Source organism: Micrasema longulum, unplaced genomic scaffold (genome assembly GCF_059751315.1).
Source record: "Micrasema longulum isolate JH-2025_06_02 unplaced genomic scaffold, ASM5975131v1 h1tg000914l, whole genome shotgun sequence".
Lineage (NCBI taxonomy): Eukaryota > Metazoa > Arthropoda > Insecta > Trichoptera > Brachycentridae > Micrasema > Micrasema longulum.
Genome location: NW_028278105.1, coordinates 52,708 through 77,545, shown reverse-complemented (window position 1 = coordinate 77,545; position 24,838 = coordinate 52,708). Strand labels below are relative to the sequence as shown.

Here is a 24,838-nt window from a genome sequence, read left to right as displayed (position 1 = left end):
TTTTCCTACCAACAGTTGGTCCCATAGACATACAACCGAAACCCTTCAATATTAAAACAAAAATTAATCCTATGATATTTGATTGACAGTGGAAAAATAATGTGTAATGTTAAAAAAAAAAAAAAAAAAACATTACACAAACTCTTTGGTATTAAAAAATATCCATTAATTTGAGACCTCGCTTGCAATATGCACGAAAATACACTCTCATTTGTAAATTTAATATTAAACGCTTTTAAAACTAACCAAAATTGATGATGGATCTAGTAATTAGTTAAGAAAACTATGTATTTAACATACATACTTATCTGTACCTCAGAGGCAGACGGATGCAAATTCAGAATTTGATGAAATGAAATTTCGATTTTCGTATCCAGTTTTTACAGTTTTTCGTGTCCATTGATTTTGAAGATATGTAAGTATAATGAAAGAACCAATGTATTAAGATACTGAAAATACAAATAAGTGCTATAAATTATTAGAAATTACTTAGAGAAAGTAGATTCTTTAGGCTTGTTTTGAACATGCGATGTTTGGATTTGAATCCATCTGCCTCTGAGGTACGGATATTATGCTTCTGTATGGATTTATTTGATTGAACACATATTTCCTTTTATAATTCTTTTGTTTCCTCGAGAGAAATGGATCATATTATCGATGCAGACGTTAGAAATATTTTTTTGATACACGGCATGAATATTGACTTGGGATAATAACATCGAAGTATATTTATGTACATATTTTCTTTAAAAGTACTCATTGCTACTACGTACAGCATGCATATTAAATACAACAAATGTTTCTAACATTCAATTTTTACATACATACTACAAATCTATCCATTCAAGTAAAGTTTTGCTACACAACTACATGCATACTCCCTACATGCTAGTAAAAATTCCAACAGAAAATGTATCTTTTACAAAATAAATAATAAGCCTTAAGGCATAGCACTATACAAGGGTTGAATATTTATCAGATTCGGGACTTGAGTTGTTGAAATAATATACCAATTTCTACTCTAGATTATAATGTACACACGCCATTATATTGTTCACGAGTCAAGTTATTGAATTTTCACAGCATCCAGGCCTACCAACTCCTGCGAATCCTCCAGCGTCAAATCCGGGTCCCAGTGCACACATAAATTGCAGAAGTCCAAGACTGGAGAGCGTAGACGAGCGTGGTTAAGGCTCTCAGAATGAATAGCATCATGTGGCCCGGCCAGCCAAATTCCTTCTTCTTGATGACAGTTGATACCGGAGGTTGTCATTTTTACAATCACTTTACACACTGCGTATTCCACATCCTCGATTCTTCAATTTCTCCATTTGTAATTTTTTTTGTAGCGCTAAATATTAACATACACACTGAAAATATCGTGTCTGTATGTTTAATACGCATTGACGAGGTGTTGGATGATATAGAAGTCACATTACTTGATCTTGATCTTGAGCAGTTTGAGTTTAAAGCCGAGTAACTCGGACAGGACTCCCGAGAGAGCCGACAGCACCACGACCTTGGTGATTGTATAAAGATATGGATTCGCGCTCAATCCTGATATTTTGAATGGGCTCTCCAGTTCCTACAAATTACAAATAATATAAAATGTCACATATCTGCAAGATTATGTATTTAACTTAATGTCATTAACTTATAAAAGTTTAGATTATTCACAGACATTGTTTACAGATTGAGATAAGTCGATAGAGAAACGAGTTACATAGATGGGATAAGCCTTATGATTTGTCAGTTATTTCAGCAATTTTATACAGTTAAGTGTACACTATTGTATTATTATTATTTTTTTTAGAAAAAAAAAACTGAAAATCTGAAGTACTGACAAAGCTTTTAATGTAAACGATTGTATTAGGCATAAGTTTTTTTAATAAAATAAATAAAACAACTTTGTTTTTAACCACTAATTTTTATTTTTCACCGACCGGTTTCAAAGCAAATAAGCCTCTTTGTTAAGGTTTACGTAACTAATGAATTGATTCCTTTTTATTTTATTAAACCACAAAGTTAGTGCTTCAAATATAAACTTTATACAAGTTTTTTTGTTTATTATAGAAAAACAACAGTAAATTTATAAATAATTCATATTGTAATATAGTGTATGAGTCCAATTAAAGTTTTTCAAGACTATATAATACTTTTTGTAGACATACTAATGAACATATTTTAAAAATAATAAAAATATGTAAGAGTATATAATAATATTTAAAGAATATCATAGGAGAGAGTTAAATTAAATAATAATGATTTCGTTCCCAAAGCGCTTTTAAACAGGAGGGATTCTGTTGAGGAGATTACCCTTAAAATGCCTACAAAGACTAGAGACAGGAGAATAACGTGATGGAAATACATTTTTAATTTAAGTAGTTCTAATAAAATAAAAATTAATGAGAAAGTTTAGAATCAAATATATCAAGGGAGGAACAAATTTTGTTATATTCTGCGCAGCTACAGTTAATGAAAGAATTTTGAGCGACTTGTCTTGAATAAGAAGTGTCAATAAGTTTTAATAGTAAGTTTCAATTCACATCTCACTTTTTCAAGATTTCGGATTTTGCCGGGTTTACGAGTAATATGCTCATTTTAAGGTTTAATGCAAATATCGAAATTTAGTCATTTCTAAAAATCCAATTCACGTTCCCAAACTGTTTGAACTACTGAGACGGCCATCCTGCAAATGACGACACCGCTTTTCGACATTAAACTCACAATTAACACTCTAGAAAACCTGAACTATCTGATTCATAATCATGATGCCATCCACTACTACATAACGGCCGCTAGATGGTGGCACCTCTCTTAGGAAACCATAGCTTAAGAGGAACATAAGTGGAATTATGAAAGTATGAAATTATTTCTTTGTCATTTATCTACGATAACACCTGTGAACAAGTGAATAAATTTCACATGTGAAATAGCAGAGAAAAATAACTCAAATTATAAAGCAGCAAATTAGCGTGCGCAAGTTTTCACCTTGAGGAGGTCCGCGGCCAGCTTGAGCACATTGTTGGCTACGGCCAGGCGCTCCTTGGACGCCGGGCGGCGCTCCATGGCCAGGTGCAGGTTCAGCTGCTCCGTCAGTAGCACGGGCAGGCAGCGGTGCTTGCGGGCCGCCCGCGTGCCCAGCGCTGCCAGCCGCAGCAGAGAGGCCCCGAGGGCCAGGGCCCAGCCCAGAGCCTCCACGCCCTTGCAGGTCTCCGCCTGGCCAGATTCCTACTCGGAAACAAAACGTAATGAATGGGACCGCTCCAGCATGGACAAGCAGCTGTTTACTTGTTTCTTATGCTTCGCCCAATGAGGAAGTTTAGTGCTACGGGAAATTAAGCACAAAAATGTTTTCTTACGTGTGGTAAAAAATAAAAGCATTTAATAGGGAAATATCACTTACTACGAAAATAGATAAAAATATATGAAATGGATTAAAAATAATTAATTGTGCTTTCAAAATCAACATGGTTGTTGTGGAGAAATGTTTTTATATATAACTTTAAAAAAGAAAATATAATAAAATATGTCACTAGAAAAACGCGATATGTTTGGCATTCGTGACAGTTGGCAGTTGTGACGCCAATATTCGTGACAATGTTCCATAAAATTTTTAATGGTTTGGAACAAAGTTGAAAATGAACATGAATTGTGATGTATTAGGGGCGTGGCCAATGCAATGACCGTTTTTGCGGGAATTCGAAATTATAAATTTAAAAAAAAAATATGCTATTAATAAGCAGCAAAAAAAAATTTTTTTTACTGGACAGTATTTCATAGACCCTTATTACTTCAAAAAAGTGATATACATACATACATGTACTCGGTTTACATGTATGTATGTATATCACTTTACGTCACAGGTTTAAGGGGTTATATACAGTTAGAATTTTTTTTTAATTGATTTTTATTTTGGTTATGTACATATATTTAAGTACACACACAGAAAATTTCCAGTCAATCCGGCGATTATTTTCGAAGTTACACGCATATATGTACAGACTCAAGGTGACCACGATTTCTCGGAAACGGCTGGTCCGATCAGTCTAAATTTGAACACAAGCTTTTTATGTATATTTTTTAGTAATTTATCGAAGGTTTTTTCTCACCGATGAATATTTCTTTTTTTATAAACAATTGAAGGCCAAAATTTTGGTGAAAAATGAGTCGAGGTGCCGCCATTTTGTCAAAAAAAATAACCTTTTGCTTATTTCTTCGACTGATTACAAAATTATACATTACTTTAATGAAATCCGTCTGATTTTTTTAATTTAGATAATCCATCCCAAAGATGCCGTGGTTACTGCAAGGTGCCTTTTTTGAGAGAAGCTCTTGGAGATCAGCTATAGCAGCTGTCAAATAACTATTTTTACACATAAAAAATATTGAAATATAGTTAAAAGTTCCCATAATATGTGTACAAATTTTTACATTTATAAATTTAAAAGTCTTCTAAGGAAAAATTCTTGAAAAGTTGCTATTTTTGGGCCTCCTGACTGTATATTATAAACCCCTCAAGTGACCACATGTTTACCGACACAGCAAGTGCCATTTTCATGTTTTATTTTGTTTATTGTGAAATCGTAGTTTTTATCACCTGTTTAATTCAATTGGACTTTCTAATTAACAAGCAGTTCATTTTTACATGAATATAGTGTTTGCTAAATAAATAGAAAAAAAAATACCTTTAGGAGCTCGATGACTAAGTAAGATATAAGTAGAACCATCATGAAGAATGTCGCTGACACTATTACATCTACAGATCTTTGTGGTCCTCGTCTCTGAAAAGGTTAGGGACAAAATATGAGTAAAAAAATAAACAGTAAATAAATATTAAAAGCCAAATAATATATAAAATGGCGGTCTCCGTGGTGTAGTGGTCAAGACGCTTGACTCACACACGGAAGGTTCCGGGTTCGATTCCCGGTGAGAATACAAAAAAAATTAAATGTGATTTTTCTCAAGCCTGGGTGTTATGTGATGTAATTCACCACTGTAATTGGGCCTCCTGGCCTGTTGTGGTGCAAATAATAATAGTAATAATAATAATAAGACAAAAAAAATCTAAAACTGCAACCCCCCCCCCCAAATTAGAGATGGTTAAAAAAAATAAACAGTTTCACAATCAAATCAAATCTTCTGAAATCTACGGCCAATAAAACGCATGAAATAGTGGCCAAGGTTTTGCTAAACAGTTTCACCAAGCAAATTAATTTGCGAATCAATAATCAGAGGGGGGGGGGGTTATAAAGATATCGATGATATTGTTGCTCGAATGTCAGGCGAACATTCTTAGATAAATTTCACTGTACAAAACGCATGACTCTATCTATTGTTAGATTAGTGTATCTTTCCCAACCTTGAGATAAGACCTGACAGAGAGCCAAGTCTTGATGTTCCTGACTCGGTTGAGGCGAAAGTGCGGCAGGGAAGATTGGCGGGCGCGGCGGGCCGAGGTGAGGTGGGAGAACAGTTTGGCGTAGAAGAAGCGCTGGCGGAACGCTCTCTCCGCCACGGCGAGGAGGAAAAAGACGAGGGAACCCAGACCCAGCCTCATCAGCGTTGAAATTATGTTGATTACTCTCTCCCTAAATATAACAGTAAAGTAAAAATAACATCGTCAATATTTCGAGAGTAAGAATACTTTGATAAATAAAAAAATAGGTGTTATTATACATACAAGATTATTCTATTGAAATAATACAACTATAGTTTCGGGAGAGCACTCCCCTCATCGATGAGTAATATAGAACTAATATTATAAATTATTAAAAAAACTAAATTAAACAAACATGAAACAGTAGAAACTAAATTTGAATTTGGGAGTGGTTATTTCAATAATTTAAAGTGGCTTATGGGTCCGAGTCTAGAGGAGAGGCAAGAAAACATGAATATTAAAATCGCTTTAATGAAATTTTATCGACTTCTCTTGGTTTAAAATCTTCTCCTTATATTGCTTTTTCAAATTTTAAATGATTACTTGCTATACTTGTTATTCCTTCTTTATTTTTTCTTTTTTCTCTGCTGCCATTGGCATGTTTTTATACTTTTAAACTACTTTTAATTACTTATATTATATATGTTAATAAAATCAATATATTGCTGCTCTTACTATAATGTGTCATTAATTTTAAAGATGTTTTTTAAATTGACCTAAATTTAAATTTAATGTCTTATATTTCACTTAAAGATTCTTCTCATCGTTTCTTTGAATCCCTTAAAATAAATATGTGTTTATGTTTTTCCTTTTTTAAAAAAAATGTTATTACTATTTTATTTTATTTTTACATCTGAGCATGTTTTTCATTCTTTATTTCCATTCTTAATTCTTAATTACTCTTACAAATTTTCTTCATTTTTAATATTATTTCCATTTGTAAATACTCACTACAAACTACAAACCTTAAAATATATTTTTTTCACTTAAATTTTAATTTTTAAACAACTTTCATTTATGTTTTCTTTTTCCTTCTCTTTTTTATACTTTCATAATTAACATTACATTTAATTGCTTTTTAATATGGAAACTTCACTGGTCCATTAGAATTAAGTCCAATTGTGTAAAATATTAAACTTTATAACTGTACTGTATGTTTCCTGAATATAAGAAATTTCCACCAAAAACAGAAAACTAGTCATCGATGCCAAAACAAACTATACATAAAATCCTACCTACCTAAATATTAGCTTAATTCAAAACCGTCTCTAAATCTTGCAAAAACAGACTTCAACAACAATTATACTACTTGACAAATCGGGAGTTGCGTACTGAGCGACGTCCACAAAGAAACTAATGAACCTAAAACTACTCCATAAGTAGTTTAGTCGCCTTCTGTTTGATGCGCGTATGCAGTTTCTGGACTATTCTTAATTCTATGAATATAACAAATGTAAAAGATAAGGTAAGAAATAAAAAAGATGGATGTAATAATAAAATTAATTGTATATCTGCTTCTCTCAATATTTCTATGACTTTTGAATTCTGTTCTAGATGGCACACGGAATGGAAGTCTCTCAAGTAGATTAGGGGAATCAATTTGATTGTTTATTAATTTGTACAAAAATAAGTGGTCTAACATTATTCTTTGATTTTAAAGAGAGTTTATCTATGGTACTGCATACTATCAGCATAGTTAGAGAAGTTGAGGTTCAATTTATAGTCAACCTGTTTAAAGAATTTTTGTTGGACCATAAATTAATAATATTGTTAAAGAGTAAAGTACGTTTGAGCTGTATTTACCAAGAAGTGTTTCCAAAGGAATCGCACAGGGCACGGAAGGGAGAGTTCATGAGGAAGATGACAGGCAGGTCCCAAACTGTTACATTTTCTACTGCGGCTGCTTCACTATCAACCAAAACCTAAAAACAAAAACACCTAACACATAACCTCACAATCGTATAACAACGACGCGTGTGATTTTCTTCAACTTTACACGAGGACGATCAAATTATTTTTTGACACCACGTAATACAGTTTTCTTTGTACTGCAAGTGGTGCATGCGGCAAGTCAACTAACTAACTTTACGTTTTCCTATATGGGGCTGAAACGTGGACAACGCGTGCCTACGAGAGGAAGAGGATCGATGCATTCAAGATGTGGTGTTGGAGAAGGCTGCTGCGTGCGCCTCGGACAGCCAGAAGGACGAGTGCATCGATACTGGAAGAGCTCTATATTACAACTCGTCTGTCAGTGGTGTGTCTGAGGAGGATACTATCTTTCTTTGGATATATTGCTAGACGTGAGCCAGACAATCTAGAAAAGGCAATAATGTCCGAGTTGAAAATAGGAGAAGCCGGGGTAGAATCCCATATAGATGGACTGACCAAATAAAGGTGGCTACAGGGCTAAAATTTGATGAGTCAGTTCGTCGGGCTGAGGACAGACTAGAGTGGAACAGACTAATCAGAGGTGTTTATGGTGATCACGATCCTCAGCATTGAGGGACCGACTTGGAAGAAGAATGTTATAACCTGAAAAGTACAAAAGTATGTCCATTGATACTTGGGTTAGTAACATACATTTTTTTTTTCTAAACATATAAAGCCTTTAGAAAACCTTTACAAGATCAAATATAAAAGAAAGTAAATGACGCATTTTGCGCACATCCATCGTTGCTGTACGATCACTATGCTATGCATATAGATATTTAACAGAAAGGGAAGTTTTTACGAAGAGTCATCACTAATAATACAGCAATATGTTTATTGGAAGTAAACTCTCTGGGGAACTTGCCAAAGAAGGTTGTTCGATGCACTATGGTCAGTATTCCCTTATCAAATATATGTTTCAAAACCAGTGGGCATATGAAATTTATTTTACTGATTTTACACAGAGTAAATACGTAGTTTTATTATTTAACGTGGAAAATCACAAAGTTAGAACATCGAATATGAATTTTATTGTCGGACCTGGACAAGGCGCGTGGCGGCGGGGAGTATGGCCAGCAGGGCGGCCAGGAGCACGGGACCGGGCCAGGCCCCCGGGGGGCTGCGGGCGAGGGTCCTGTCTGCGCGGTGCACCACAGCCCGGCTGATGTCCACAGCCGAGAGGGGAGCCTTGAGGATGCGCCCGCGCTCCCAAATAGTACAGGACACTTTGAAAAAGTCATAAATTTGACTTGATAAAAATTTTTAGTGCGTCGACATATTTTAAAACCTTCGATTCGAAACAAGGTACAAAAATTAGATTACAACAACTTTTGTTCAAATCCAGGAAACCTGAAAATTTGGATGGAAACATTACACAGGCTCTGGATATTTTAGGCGATTAATGTGATGTCTTAAGCTAAAACTAAATGTAGGAAAAACAAAATGTATGATAATGGGTAAGAAACGCTGTTTTAACAGTGATCACAGTGTTGAATTAGATGGAGAAGTTCTTGAGAATGTTGAAAGCATAAAATATCTAGGAGTTTGGATTGACTCTAAATTATCTTTCTCAAAAAATGCAGACTATACGAGTAAGAAAATCGCAAAGAAGGTATCCCTGTTAGGAAGGATAAGGAATAAATTAAACATTAAAACCTCTCTGCTGATATTTAAAAGTATTATCGTTCCCCACATTGATTATTGCTCCAGTATTTTATATTTAAGTAATGAAGGAGATCTAAAGAGACTCCAAATAATACAAAACAAAGCGATGAGGATAATATTAAGATGTGGGAGACGAACAAATGTTAAGAAAATGATTCAACTTCTAGATATCATGACAATTGATCAAAGAATCAAATTCAATGTAGTTAATGAAATAAACAAAATTATTAAAGGAATAGTTCCGAGATATTTTCAAAATAAACTAAAAAATAATGAGTTCTTTCATAGAAACTATGCAACAAGAGGATCTAAAAATATAAGACTGGAAAAGAAAACAAAAGCAATGTCCTAGAACTGCCTTATGTACAAGGGAATACAACTATTTGAAGAAATGCCAGAAAGCATAAAAAATGAAATTAATGTAAATATATTTAAAATTAAATGTAAAAAGTATATATGTGAAAAATATTAGGTAATATATAGTGTAAATAGTGAATATAATTAATGAAAATGTACATATGAAACAGTGAATATTATAAATTAGGATATTAAGTGTATAATAGTGATAAATAATGTTAGAATAAGTATAGATGTAAATATTGTGTTGTAAATATATATTAGACTATGTTACGTAGAACTAAATAAATAAATTTAAAAAAATAAATTAAAAAATGAGTAAGTCTATTGTCCAGTAGTGATAGTTAATAATCACTGTTACGATTTTTGATTTTTTTTTCACACAACAACAGGCCAGGAGGCCCAATTACAGTGGTGAATTACTGCACAAAACACCTTAACTTGAGAAAAATCACATCAAATTTTTGAGTCGAACCGGGTTCGAACCGTAAATCGAACCTAGAACCTTACGTGCATAAGTCAAGTGTCTTAACTATGACACCACAGAGGCCGATATTTTTTTATAAAATTAAGAAACAACAATATTTTAAGTTTGTCCAAATTTTTGTAGACGAGGACTGGATTCAACTCCCCGGGGAGCTGTTTATAATAACATATTACAACAGAAATTAAGAACATTTTAGAGAAGGTAATAAAGAAGTCTAGGCATCTACAGGGCTTATGACCTGTCAGATGAATCTCATACGCATAAATAAAGGTTTCAGCTCTTTAACTTCACATACATCAATAGGTGAATTTAAGGAATATATATGTTCAAATATCAAATAAACCAGCCAATCACAGGTCATAAGCCCTGTAGATGCCTAGACTTCTATATTACCCTTCTCTAAAATGTTCTTCATCTCTGTTGTAATATGTTCAAGGATAGAATAAGGCTGCCATTTGAAAAAAAAAACAGAATCTCAAAATTGTATTATGCATAAATGTTTGAAAATATATGCATGAAGAATGAAAAAAGTTTGAATGAATTTGAAAATAAATGTTATGTGTACAGTAAAATTATGTAAATAGATATGTAAGTAAAATAAGTGTAAATATTAGTTTGTGTTGTAATTAAGCTAACTTAAGAAATAAATATTTTAAAAAAATAAAAAAACAACTTTAATTTTTTTAAATCAAGTATTGTTTTTTTTTAAAAAGAAACCTATCCACCACTGTTCTTTAGGATACAGTATAGTCTTCGTCGTCAAGTGTCTTAGCAAATTATGGGGGTTGCAATGTGGTCTGAGTTACATTATAAGGCTTACCTCGGTCGCTAGCTGGGCTCAGTATGGCACAAGGTTCCCAGGCCGGGTCGGCACCTTGGCTCTCCCATTCGGATTCTTCTGGCTCCGAGCTATAGCTACACTCTTCACCTAAAGTTCAAACGTTAATATTATTTATAGATTATAGTTTTACACCACTAGATCCTTAACACAAAGACAACCTAAAAAAATACAAACTTATACCACTTTCGGACAAAGGGATTTTGAGTATTGTGTAATTAAAATGTATAACCTACTACAACAGTACAATACAATTGTTTTTTGTGAAAACAGCAATTGTCCACATCAATTTGTATGAATGAACAGAAAGTATTCTTTAATTAGCATTTCTACCACTATGTAGCGCCACTGTCACTCATTGTTTGAAAGTTCAAATTTGTTCTGGATATTATTTTATATGGTTTTCAGCAGAGTTTTCTGAATATGTTTACAAATCTAAATATGGAGAGTTCAATTACTGTACAACATTTTGAAAAAACCTTTATTTTTATTTCTATTATTTATTTTATTTTATATTTTTCTCGTGAAGAAATGTTTTCATATATAACTTTAAAAAAGAAAATATAAAAAAAGTCACTAGAAAAACGCGACATGTTTGGCATTGATAGTTGTGACGTCAAGATTTGTGATGATGTTCTATAAATTTTTTTATGGTTTGGAACAAAGTTGAAAATGAACATGAATCGTGGTGTATTAGGGGCGTGGCCAATGCAATGACCGTTTTTGCGGGAATTCAAAATTACACTTATTTTTATATACCACTAATAAGTAGCAAAAAATTTATTTTTTTCTGAACAGTATTTCATAGACCCTTATTGCTTTAAAAATGTTTTTTTAAAAACCTGATATTTCTCTATTAGGAGTAGCGTGTTTAAGAGCATTGATTTATTAAACAGGCATCTTTAACCAATAAAGTAATGAAAGAGTGCTAAGCGAGGATAGAAAATACTATCGCATATTGTTTATATTAAACTAATGTAATAAATAAGTTTACAAAAAAAATGTATTCATTTTTAGATATTTCTTTAGATGGAAATCTTCCAATAAGAAGAGCAAAGAATGCAATTGACCTGGCTCGATTTAGCACAGTGGCCATCTTTGTGGATTCGAATCATTGTTATTTAGAATGGATACTAACTGTTGGTAGTCTGCCCCACCCAATCGGTGTGTTGCGAAGCTCCCAGTGATGCTGAAGCCGTGTCACATTCCTCTTCGCTAGAAGACTGGCACGAAGTACATTCCTTAACAAGAAAATATATTCAGTACATTTTTATTCAAACACAGCCGGAAATGAAAATGCCCGGATTATTTCACCGACATCTTCTTATAAAGAAGTTTGAATGATAATTTTTTTGCCTCTACTTAAAAAAAAAAAGATGTTACCTGTGTTCTCAGAGATGACAAATTAATTTAATCAATATACATACAGTGCATTAGAATGTTTAAAAAACCTAGGTTTATATGTTATTGCCCGTCGGTGAACCGAGTAAACACATAAATTTTGTTTGTGAGTAAGGCACACTAGAATATTTTATTTGAAAATGTCGATTAGAAATGAAATTAACATATAAAAACAGAGATGAAGAACATTTTTGAGAAGGTAATATAAAAGTCTAGGCACCTACAGAGCTTATGACCTGTCATTGGCTGGTTTAAGTGGCCACTTAACACACTGAGTAACATTCACCATTCTGCCTATATTTGAACATCTATATCCTTTCAATTCTTTCATCTGTTGATGTTTGTGTCTATATTACTTTCTCTAAAATTTTCTTCGTCTCTGTTGTAATATGTTAATATTGACAGCTCCCCAGGGAGTTGAATCCAGTGCTTATCTACAAAAATTTGGACAAATTCAAAATATTGTTTAGAAATGAAATATGAAACGTTTTAAATATATCTATTCATAAAAGTTTTTTTAAAAACTAAATAAATAATCTATTATTTTTAGTGTAATAATTTAATTTTGATAAATATAATTATTGGGATAAGCTAGTAAATAAAATATTTAATTAATTAATTTAAATTTATAGGAATAAACTTATTTACTATTGTCACATTCATAAGCAAACTTTATTAAAGATTTGAGTGGAATGTACATCTTCTGACTTCCAGCTTTTGTTTTTAGAGAAAATGAACATAATAAGAATATTAATTAGATAATTAGATTGATTCTTTGATTTGAGCTTTCGATTTATTCTCCAAGAGCAGAACTAAAAGCAGAACTTGGCCACTGATTTGTCTTAAGTCATAACATATTATTACATAACTCACTTTTCTGATTTTTCTGGTAGAACCTTCCGAGGTCCTCTTTTCCAGCAATTCCTGCACCCACGAATTGCGGAAGCGAACCCCAGTAGACGGTTTGCAGCGCTTCTCCCTGCGTCCGCTCGGTTCCGCACTCAGGTTAGTGGAACTTCCCCCGTCACTGCACGCCCTCATTCCGCCCGTGACCCTGACCGTGCTCTCAGAGCCGACGGACACATCCTCCAACACGGCACTCTCGTTCCACTTCTCTCGGTTATCCTCGTCTCCCCTATCGCTAACATCGTCCGAATCGTTCTTCCTTAAATTAACTCTCTTTCGTAGCTTACTTTCGTAGAGAATACCGGCAGGTATTTTATCACAGAGATTTGAAATTTCATCGTCTTTATCGTCGTCATTTTCTTCTTCGCTTTCCGGTTGATCCCTAACTTCATCGACGTCCGCGTTGAAATCGAGCTCGTCACCGTTTTCGCTTCCGTTGGAATTATTCCCATTGAGGCTTTCGAATCCATCGTCGCCTTCGGCACTTCCCGATGGCAATCTGGGGATGTCATTTCTCCGCCTTTGTTTATGCACCGGGCTGACTTCTTCTTCTTCTTTAGACTCTCCGCACATCAGGCGCTGGCCCCCTAAGACGAAGGACACACTCTGTCCAGAGTTGGTTGGAGGTGTCAAACAAACAGTCGGAATACCAAAAGACCTTCCCCACCCTTCTTCATTTTTTTCTGGAGTTTCTTCTTCGTCTTTTGTTTGCGTCGACACGCTGATCGATCTATGGTCGTCTTTAGTAAAGAAATCCTCTTGTAAATTGTCCGCGGGCGTAGGCGCGACATCGCTCAGGCGGTCTTTCCTAAAATAATAAAAATAATGAAAAACATTGCAAACCTCCAACAAAGGATGATACCGTAATATGAATGATGCCACAAAAATCTTTAAACCTCAGGATTCCTTTCTCCGGTGTGACAGAAAGTCGGCACCTTTGTCTCCTTTCAACGGTCATAGATCTGTACCTTAAAGAAAAGATTCAATGCATTTATTTGTATCCACAAATAGAGAGAAACCAGTTCAGGAACTAGTTACTACGCGACATATTTTGTTGAAATTCAATAAAAATTCATAATACCTCTACAGCACCATAACTCGATTAGATGCTATCTCTCCGCATTCTATCTTTAAATTATGTGGTGACATATTTATAAATAAATGTAATAATCACATGCAAATGCAGTATTAAAATATTTATGGGAACATGTTAAATTAGGCGCACCTGTGGGTAGAGGGTCTCGGAAGAGCGGTGCTGACTATCAGGGAGTGCACCACCCCCAGTCCGGCCATTAGGAATAGAGGGACTAGAATACATGTTGCCTGGAAATGGAAATAGTTCATGTAAAAATTATTCATAAAAAGTTATAATCAATTTGGGAAAAATAATATTACAATGGAACTATTGTACGTTTTTTTAAAATTACGCCTCTTTAGTTATTATTTATTTATTTCTTGTCAGACTTATGTAGTCCATTCTAACAATGGTAAACACAATTTCTTATAATAAATACAGGTACTAATAAAATAAAATTAAAGCTAGTACAAAAAAAAAAATACTACCTCGAGACAAGATCCGGTTGATCTTAGTGATTTTTTAAATCTATAAAGACTTACACCAAAAAAGTCCAGATCTTGTCTCGAGTTTACCATACGACACAATCGGGACATTGGTGCATGCAAGCCATCGTTTATGCTGTGTTGATCGAGGATATTATGTACATATTATTATTTCAAATAATAACAGCATTATAAATAACAGTATTAATATACCTAGATTATGTCCATATGCTACTTATTTTCTAAAACATAACGGTTTAGGTAGATAGGAAGAAATTGCCTTAAGGCAATATGCCCGCCCTTATATGTATATAAAATGTAAATCATCGTTTTGCCAGCAAAATCTGTTAAGTAATTTTTATTTTTCAAAAGTATTTTTAATTTTTCATTGAGATAACACAACTAAAATATTTGTTAAAAAAAATTTACGTATTTTTCCTTTCATAATCAACAAAAAAAATATGTAAAAACAAAATCCGACATCAAAAGGTACATTGTTTAAATTATCCTCTTTAAATTTCTAAAAATGTCACTTCCACTATTGTAGGCGCAATGCGAGTGTTAAATAAAACACAAGCACTGGCGGGGTAGCACAAAACTGGTGGGAGAACCTACATGGAGAGATGCGGCGGTCGGGGCCAGCAGGTAGAGGACGGAGTTCAGGCCCTGCAGCAGCCACAACGCCAGCAGCAGGCGCGCCGCCGGCACTGACGTGTGCGCAGCCCACCAGCGCAGCCAGGCCGGCAGGAACACCACCCGCGCCAGCGCCAGCCGCACCACGGTGCCCAGCCCCTGCACTGGCTTCGCCTTCGGGAAGGAAGAACCTAAGCAAACCATATTCCATGTGAACACTTATGTTTTCTTCCAGCCATGACATTAAGTTTGTTTCGCCTTTCCTATTCACGGATATTATAAAAGACGAAAATCGTCAAAAGTTGTCACCTTTAAGAAAAGTTTTAAGTCAGTAGTTTTCAGTAACAGCCGCCTGCAAAATGCCTCCGCCTGGAACAAAATGCGGAACACTCCTCTAATGGAACGGAAGGCCTGTTGACTACTGCCAACAGGCCGGCTTCTCCTGAAGAGTTTTAAGTGGTTTCCTCTCCACGTGAGCAAATGCCGAGAAGTTCCTGATTAGCCCACATTAATATATCCCTCCTGATCCCAATAGTTTAGATAAATTTTAAGATATTTAATTGCAGAAAAATCCACTTTTTGAAATATAAACCTTGTATATTATAAGCAAGGTAAATAATAAAGCAACTCCCATATAAAAAAATAAATAAAAAAACAGCAGCCTGCAAACATTTGGACGTGCTCAAAACATTGTTGAAAAAAATCAATTTTTTAAATTGTTTAATATTTTATAAAATTTATATTTGAACCACTAACTTTGTGGTTATTCATTTTTTTTTATTTTATTTATTTCTTAAGTTAGCTTATATTAAAACTAATATAAACTATTATGTACATTTACATCATCTATATATATTTACATTTCCTTACAGTAACTTATACATTTATTTTTAAATTCTTTCAGACACTTTTCATTCTTCATACATTCAGGCATCTCATCATACATTTTTAAACCCTTATACATCAAACAATATTGCGACTCAGCTCTTTTCAATAATGGTAGTCTTATTTTATCCTTTTGTCTAGTAGCATATTCATGACAATTTTTGTTTAAGACAACTTTATCCTTAAAATATTTTGGTAATTTATCGTGAAAAAATTTATGTATAAATATCAACATATTAAATTTAAGTCTCCTTCTTACAGATAACCATTTTAGTTCATCTCTCATTTTTTTTACATTGCTATATTTATTTTTCTTAAGAACTATTCTCATCGCTTTATTTTGTAAAATTTCTAGTTTATTTAAATTTCCTTCGTTTGCTAAAAATAATATTGTTGAGCAGTAATCTATATGTGGAAGAATGATTGTTTTGTAAATTAGTTCTGCAGTATCTTTATTTAATTTATTTCTCAATCTACTAAGGAAAAATATTTTTTTGATATTTTTTTATTAACGTGTTCAAAATTTGCATTTAATGTCAATTTTGAATCAAGTATTATCCCCAAATATTTCATTTCATTAACCTTTTCTATGGTTTCATTATCAATAAGTACATTCATCCTTGGGTTTGGCTTTTTCCTTCCTAACTCCATTGGCGGCCTCCGTGGTGTAGTGGTCAAGACGCTTGACTCACGCACGGAAGGTTCCGGGTTCGATTCCCGGTGAGAAAACAAAAATTGAAAATGTGATTTTTCTCAAGCCTGGGTGCTCTGTGATGTAATTCACCACTGTAATTAGGCCTCCTGGCCTGTTGTGGTGCAAAAAAAATTTGTAAAAAAAAAAAAATGTGTGGTTTTAAATGTATTTTGTTTTTCCAACATTAAGCTGAAGTTTATTAATTTTAAGCCACTCAGATATTCTGTTTAAGTCCTCGTTTAATAAAATAAATAAAACAACTTTGTTTTTAACCACTAATTTTTATTTTCCACCGACGGGTTCAAAGCAAACAAGCTTCTTCGTCAAGGTTTACGTAACTAATGAATTTATTTATTTATTCATATTTTTTGCTTACAAACTATAATTAATAATAAAAATAATGCGACCTCACTGGGGTTTCCCGTGCCGAGGACACTTAACATTATACTTTTTTAAAAATTACATTTGAGAATAAACAGAGAAGACTAACTTAAAAAAACGAAGATAATTAACAAATATTCAGACAGTTTTAAAAACAAGGTATTTATGTACATCTATATTATTTATAATACAAAACACACAAATTAATTAATTGATTCCTTTTTTTATTTTTATCATGTTCACTAAATACTACACGTGGACCCAATAAATCAAGTCGTTTTTTCCTTACACGGGTGGTAATTTGATATTTAATTGCTTTTACCTTTTTATCCTTTAGAGGGCAAAACGAATTAAGCTTAGTAGACAAGAAAAATAATTTACCTCGTATAAGATCAACATCAATGAGATCTGGCCGCAACTTTGTTGACTTTAAAGGGACGTGTGTGAGACCGTGGAGTATACGTTGTTCTATAGTAGTCTCCCATTCTTGCTTATCGTATGTTCCAATTTTCTTTTGATACCTGAAAACAACAAATTTTAAATATGATTTGATACTGCATTTAGTATGTACGAAATGACTTTTAATAATATACAAATTAAAAAAAAAAACGATAGTTAAAACAAAGTGTATTGTTAAAAAAATAGTGGTATAATTACAATTTGCTGAAGTTAAGCATTTAAATAAAAGTATTTTCTGGTAAAATAGTTTAATTTATTTTACCCATGAGATCCATATTGTGTACCACATAAAATAACACTGATATTGTGGGTTGACTGTTTACCTATTTGCAATTTATAGCTTGAAGTCTACACATATAATATTATATACATACATGTTATGTTATCCAATTCAGAATGAGGAAGAACAGTAAGTTATAAGTACATTTGAACAAATAGTGCTCCAGAAATAATCAAGCAGCCATGATGTTTTCTTTAAGTTAAGTTTTAATACAATCTTATCTCTACTAAACCGTCATCATCGCGATAAAGTATTACAATGTGGTATAAGTGTTTAAGTAATATATTGGTATTTATAATTATTACAAGAACACAAATATTATATGAAATATATCAAAAGTGTGATTGCTAAATAATATTATGATTGTAAAGTTTATGTGTTTTTTTTACGCTTTATGATATAAATAATACACTCATTAGTATTCTCACATGTAAAAGAAAATAAAACAAATATCATATTTTATAAATACAAAAAATAATGTTTCATAATATTTTTCAACTTGCAGTTTTATTTGAGTTGCTGATTTGAGATAAGCTTTTAACATTAAAAGTATAAAAGAAACCCGATAATTTATAATGCAAAAATATATATATATATATATTTATATATATCAGAAAAGGGTTAATATCGTGTTCTTCAGAAAATAGGACCATGTTATAATTGATTTTTTTTCTAAAAAATTATCACTCAAGTTTATTTTACTGGGATTTCTCTCTTTGGTTTCAATCATCTAAAACAGATTGGTTTGCAGCCAAAGTCTGCATCTCCACTTTTGTCTGTCCTGTGCGGCCCAATTTAGCTCTTCATATAACCTGCGTTAAATTTTTGAGATTTTCTCGACGATAGCGCCCCCTGTAGTTTGTCCCCTCAGACATCCACTCATTACCTCATATAGAAGACCCTCATGATGCACAAAATGTCTAATCTATCTAGCATGCCTTTCGGAGATGGTCTTCAACAGGTGTCTTCCTCCTTTGATTCTACTAAGACCCTCGTCATTTGTGATGCGATATTTTATTTCAATGTCGATATTTTATTTTCACTGGGATATTTTATTTCAATGTCAAATTATAAAAAGAGATTTAGCTGTGATAATTTAATTTAATTCGCTACGTGATATTAGTCACTTGCACCTTGCATGTCGATGCTCACAAAAATATATAAATAAACGAAAGTTAAATTGAGCAAACTCAGATTGCCTTCCAACACCGACAATTTTAAACACGAGACTAATTTTTGTTTCATTCTCTGAAAAAATATAAGTTTCTAAAAAAGAAAACAAATTTATAATTAACAGTATATTAATCAAGTACACACATTGTAACTATTGAGATCCTAATAAAAACGCAAGAGTGAAAAATACATTTGTAGAGTATCAGCTGTTCAGATGGAAGAATCAAAGAAATTTTGATGATTCAACTTCTAGAAATCGTGACAATTGATCAAAGAATCAAATTCAATGTAGCTAATGAAATAAACAAAATTATTAAAGGAGTAGTTCCGAGATATTTTCAAAATAAACTAAGAAATAATGAGTTCTTTCATAACTATGCAACAAGAGGATCTAAAAATATAAGACTGGAAAAGAAATCAAAAGCAATGTCCCAAAACTGCCCTATGTACAAGGGAATACAATTATTTGAACAAATGCCAGAAAGCATAAAAAATGAAATAAATGTAAATATATTTTTAATTAAATGTAAAAAGTATATATGTGAAAAATATTAGGTAATATATAGTGTAAGTAGTGAATATAATTAATGAAAATGTAAATATGAAACAGTGAATATTATAAATTAGGATATTAAGTGTATAATAGTGATAAATAATGTTAGAATAAATATAGATGTAAATATTGTGTTGTAAATATATATAAGACTATGTTAATCATAGAACTAAATAAAATAAATAATAATAATAATAAAAAACATAGGCAGAATGGTGAATGTTACGGTGTGTAGAGTAAGCACTGAAACCAGCCAATGAGTGGTTATGAAATCTCATATTCCCTCCTCAAAACTAACCAGGTTGTGGTTCCGTGGCTAGTGCCGCAGACTCGAGAATCAAAGGTTCGAACTACGAACTACACTCTACTACAACTTGATTCCCATTTTCTAATATTGAGTTATATTTACAACCCGTGTAAATGGGCCCCAACATTGAAATATTCGGGTAAATTGTAAGTACACAAACACATATTTTAAAAAAATTATACATGAATGTGTTCTTGTATTATTGACAATTTGTATTTCTGCCAAATTTAGCTTAAAATTTGTTTTTGCAATGTGCGGATCTGAAAAGAGGCCACAAGATCTCTAGAACGAATCCAGGTATGTGGAGGGGTTTTTCAATGTAAGTTTGGCAAAAAATCTTTGACGTGATAGGTTATGCTAATTTATTGTAATTAAAAAAAATTTACTCCACAGAGGATAAAAGTCCCAAGGAGTTTTAATCATCATCTTCATTCCATGTCCGCTCCCTAGTTGGAGCATATGGTGTCCACGAAGATCCTCCAGGCATCTCTGTCGGCTGCCAGCTCCTGTGCGTCTTCCCAAGTCAGGTTCGCGTCTCGTAGTTTTGACGTGAACTGTCGATGAACAGTCAGCAGTGGACGTCCAGAACGTCGAGAACCTGATGCCTTGTAAAGTAGGCAATCGTGGTTAAGGCTCTCAGGAAGCATCCGCAGTATATGGCCAAGCCAACCGTTTCGCCTCCGCTTGATGACAGTTGTCACTGGAGTTTTCTGTGTCCGTTCTCTTATTACTTCATTCCGCACAAAGTCAAACCACCGCACACCCGAGATTCTTCTAAGACACCTATTCTCAAAACTCAATATTTTGCTGTTTTGGGCCCTAGTGAGGTGTCACGGTACGCATCCATAGAGGAGAATAGGTGTTATGCAGGCGTTGGATAGGCGGCATTTGGTTTTCACCGAGTAAATATCCGATCTCCAGACAGCCTTCATACTGTGGAATATGGCACCTGCTACTCTTAGCCGCACTTCCAGTTCTTTTTGGAAGCTGCCATTTTCCGTAACATACTCCCAGGTATTTGAAACTCTCGACCCTTTCGATGATTTGGTTTGACAGATTCAGGAGATTTTGGACATCCGAGGCATGAAGTGTTACACAGTACATGGGTTGTTGCAATATTGATTTTTAAACCCACGCACGCGGAGTAACTATTTAGGCTATCTACAGTGGCCTGAAGACCCGTGACTGAAATGCCAATTATAACCGCATCATTGGCATACTCTAGGTAGCAGAGTTTTTAGGAGGAGGAGATGGATATTCCTCGATCTAGTGGAATTGATTTCCTTAGGATGAAGTCCATGAGGATTATAAAACAAGGGAGTTTTAAAGGAGTATTTAAAAAATGAGTAACATAAAACTTACCAAGCTGCAAGTTCAGTCATATTCGAGTCAATACTTCTGTAATATTTTTATACTGCGCGTCAGGTGCGGATGTCGAACCTTGGCTCACTTGATAACCATTGTCTTATTGAACAACGGCCCTAAAAATATCAATAATATTATGAGAAATTCAAACATATGATAGGACACCAATCAAAGCGTATCTTGATCATTTTTTGTTTAATGAAGGTAAGAATATCGGTTCTACGCTTCAGGTGTCAGTCCAGGGACTATGAAATGATATTCTAGTATAAAATCACCTTTTTAAACAAATACATGTCAACCATGTCAGGAATTGAAACTGAGAACTCTTGTATGGTAGGCAAACGCGCTAAACATTACACCCAGTGGCGAACATACTTTTATAGGTATGAATTAAAATATCAAATGAACTTGGAATAAGCAGTAGAAATAATACCTAGGTATTCAAAAAAATATATTTATACATAAATCAGTAAATGTTTTACCAAACAAATAATTAATATGATTTCAAATTTAAATGTATTGAATTTCACTATGAGGGTGAAGATGAAAATTAATATTGGTCTTTATTATATTATTTTTCATCTTCACCCTCATAGTGAAATTCAACCCTCATCATGAAAAATAATATAATAAAGACCTATATTAATTTTGATTTTAACTACAATATACATCAAACAAATACAAGAGCGTCAAATAATTTAACTTGCGAACAACCTAGGACTAACAGAAAAATAAACAGTTTTGTGTACACAGCAATAATTTTTTACAATTCACTTTCTAATGACCTAAAAAATATACAAACATATACGTACTTAAAAACAGTTCTTACAGCCAGTGTAAAGAGTGATATGTGATGTTTTTTTATTGTCTTTTTATTAAAACTATTGTGTTATATTATATTATATCCCCTCATAGCTGATTGGGAATATTTCGTACAAATAAAATATGTAATGTAATATGTAAAGTTAAAAAAACGATGCATTTTGTCACAAAAAAATGAATCTAATCTAAAAATCTAGGGTATGTTAATATTGGGTAATTCAGAGTGAAAACATTATTAGTTTGCTAGATTTTTCTACCTTCAACTATCATGTACGTAAGACTAAGGTAAAAACAAACGTTGAATTATATAAATAACTCAAACTATTCGAAAAAATTCAATAACAATAGATATAAATATAATGTGTTTCGATCGATTGAAACAGAGATCATCTTTCGACAAACAAACAGAAGTTGTTAACTTTCTACAAGTACTAATTTTACACAGAACTGAAAGTATGTATGATTTTGTGTGTAATTTTATTTATCAAATTCACTTTTTACTAAACGCAATTTCTCGATGAAAAAAATGTATATGTATAGTTAATACTTACGCGATAATGTTTTTCTTTAGTTCTGGCGTCAAAAGGAATACATTGGTTTTGTTTTGAATTAACGATAGTATTTAAACAATAAATATTGAGATAACTGCATTGAAAACACAGCTGAGAACAGCTGTTTTGCGAAATCCTCGATTCTTGACAGAAATTTTCAGGAAAAGAAAGAGAAGATCGTATCTTTCAGAAATTGTTTGTGCATAGAAAATTTGGAAGTCCATCATTCTCTATGGATTTAGGAACTGATTGCCAGCAGAGAAAGCTAAAACCTACTACCTACCTACCTAGCTACCTACCTACTCATCTCCCGATATTCGAGACTTGCAAGATATAAAAAAATCATAATTTGCAAACCGCACTTGAATAATATTCCAATTTAAGCGTATCTTTATCATTTTTGCTACACTTAATGAATTTATTAAGTAGTATTTTATTTATACAGCACTATTGCCAGTTACAAACATATACAGGTGTTCCTCCGAAACCATGATGATCAGTATGGGCAAGAAAACATATAAGCATATTTAAGAAATATTTAGAACGAAGAAATTTTAAAACTCATGAATAATTTTCTGAAATCACCATAATTCACTGAAATCACCGCAAATATACATAAATGGATAATTATCCAGTTATGTATATTTGCGGCATATCAAAAGTATCTTCTAGGTATAAAATATAATACATTATATACACATGTTTCAGGACCAGACCGCGAAACTTCAGAGGAACATTCTTCATGATATAAATATGTAATTTTTAATCCCAATATTTTTTATTAAAACACTCGTTTAATATTAAGTAAACCCTTAATATCTCGGATTAGCATCCCCTCCATAAACCCCTACACCTCACCTATCGCTTTTTTAGTCCGCTTCCGGTGCGTATCGTTTCGTTAGTCTAATACGTTTCAAATCTCTTTTTTTATTTTTAAAGTGATTTTCTTAAAAATCATTAGAAGATTTTTAAAAGGACATCATAAAAAATGCTCATCCGAAGTTTTGCGGTATGTCCCTGAAAAACCGTGCACAATACTGTACTGAAAATTAAATACAAACTGTTAAAAGAACTTTGAATTAAAGTGGCTGATAGATTAATATTTTTACTTTCAGCTTGAATTTATTAAAAACCTTGATCATTTTTAGTTTGTCGGGCACATTGATTTATTAATACACATTGATTTATTAATCAATGGTCGGGCACATAATCAACACAATTATAGTACCACAGATAAATTTATCTGTAGAACAAATTAAAAGCGGTTTTATTTATTTATTTGCGGACATTGTCCATTCATAGAGTATTAATATTACAATCATAGAATTAATAATAGTCCAGAAACCGCATACGCATATCATACAGAAGGCGACTCAACTACTCATAAATGTGTACCTAGATTTACGTTTTAACCCATTAGTTTCTTTGTAGACGTCGCTCAGTACGCAACTCCTGATTCGAATTTAACCATGCCGTGTTGTGTCCTTTTAAAGTGTAGAAATACTGCTAGGATCTTAAAGAAACAGGATGCAATCACAATTCATGTGAAATTATCAAATTGATGTTTGTCACAAATGCATTACTGAAAAATTGAATTATTTTTTCCATCTTCTTCTTCTTAGTTTTTTTCACCCCTAACAGTATTTTTTCATATGTCAGATTGTCCAAGAAACAAAATGAAAATTTCGTTAGTGCTGCCAGGGTAGTAAAATTTTTTACCCTACTTTGCTCATATAACAAGAGAAATAATGAAAATTGAACCTCGGATTAATCAACGCCGTGGTGAACATTTGGCCGACATTATCTTTAAAACATAAAATTTTAATTAACATGACATAAAAATATCCGTTTTATGTAAACTAAAATTTGTTTTATATTTTAAGTTCAAAATTCATTAATTCAACTACTCTTATTAAATAACCCTTTACTCATCTACTCTGTTGTGTCAATCAATGTTTCCGATTGCACAATAAAATTTTAGAAAAATTAACAAATTGTTTTTTTTTACCTTACATTTGTGTTATGGTTATATTCTTCGCGATCTGGCAATATTACTCAATGACTTCAAGTATGCGCGCGACGGAAGTGTGTCTAAGTGGGGGAATTATTGGACACAGTCCGATGTATTCAAATATGATTCTACGTTCCT

At 32.9% G+C, this 24,838-nt stretch overlaps 1 protein-coding gene across 3 annotated transcripts; it reads right to left on the bottom strand.

The window, feature by feature from the left end:
- Window positions 1-622: 622 nt before the first annotated feature.
- Window positions 623-22,914, bottom strand: phtf (putative homeodomain transcription factor). Of its 3 annotated transcripts, none has more exons than XM_088231762.1 (15): window positions 22,690-22,914; window positions 21,314-21,432; window positions 17,561-17,700; window positions 15,202-15,410; window positions 14,252-14,349; window positions 13,923-13,994; window positions 12,994-13,834; window positions 11,858-11,960; window positions 10,702-10,809; window positions 8,414-8,598; window positions 7,244-7,362; window positions 5,363-5,591; window positions 4,689-4,784; window positions 2,992-3,231; window positions 623-1,585 (listed from the first exon to the last, which is right to left on the bottom strand). In XM_088231762.1, exons 2-15 carry the CDS (start codon window positions 21,331-21,333, stop codon window positions 1,436-1,438), a joined length of 2,610 nt encoding a protein of 869 aa, XP_088087888.1. In that variant the 5' UTR covers window positions 21,334-21,432; window positions 22,690-22,914; the 3' UTR covers window positions 623-1,435. The 3 variants fall into 3 exon arrangements, with proteins under 3 accessions (XP_088087888.1, XP_088087889.1, XP_088087890.1); XM_088231763.1 differs by having other exon boundaries at window positions 13,923-13,988; XM_088231764.1 differs by lacking the exon at window positions 13,923-13,994.
- Between the last annotated feature and the right edge of the window lie 1,924 nt (window positions 22,915-24,838).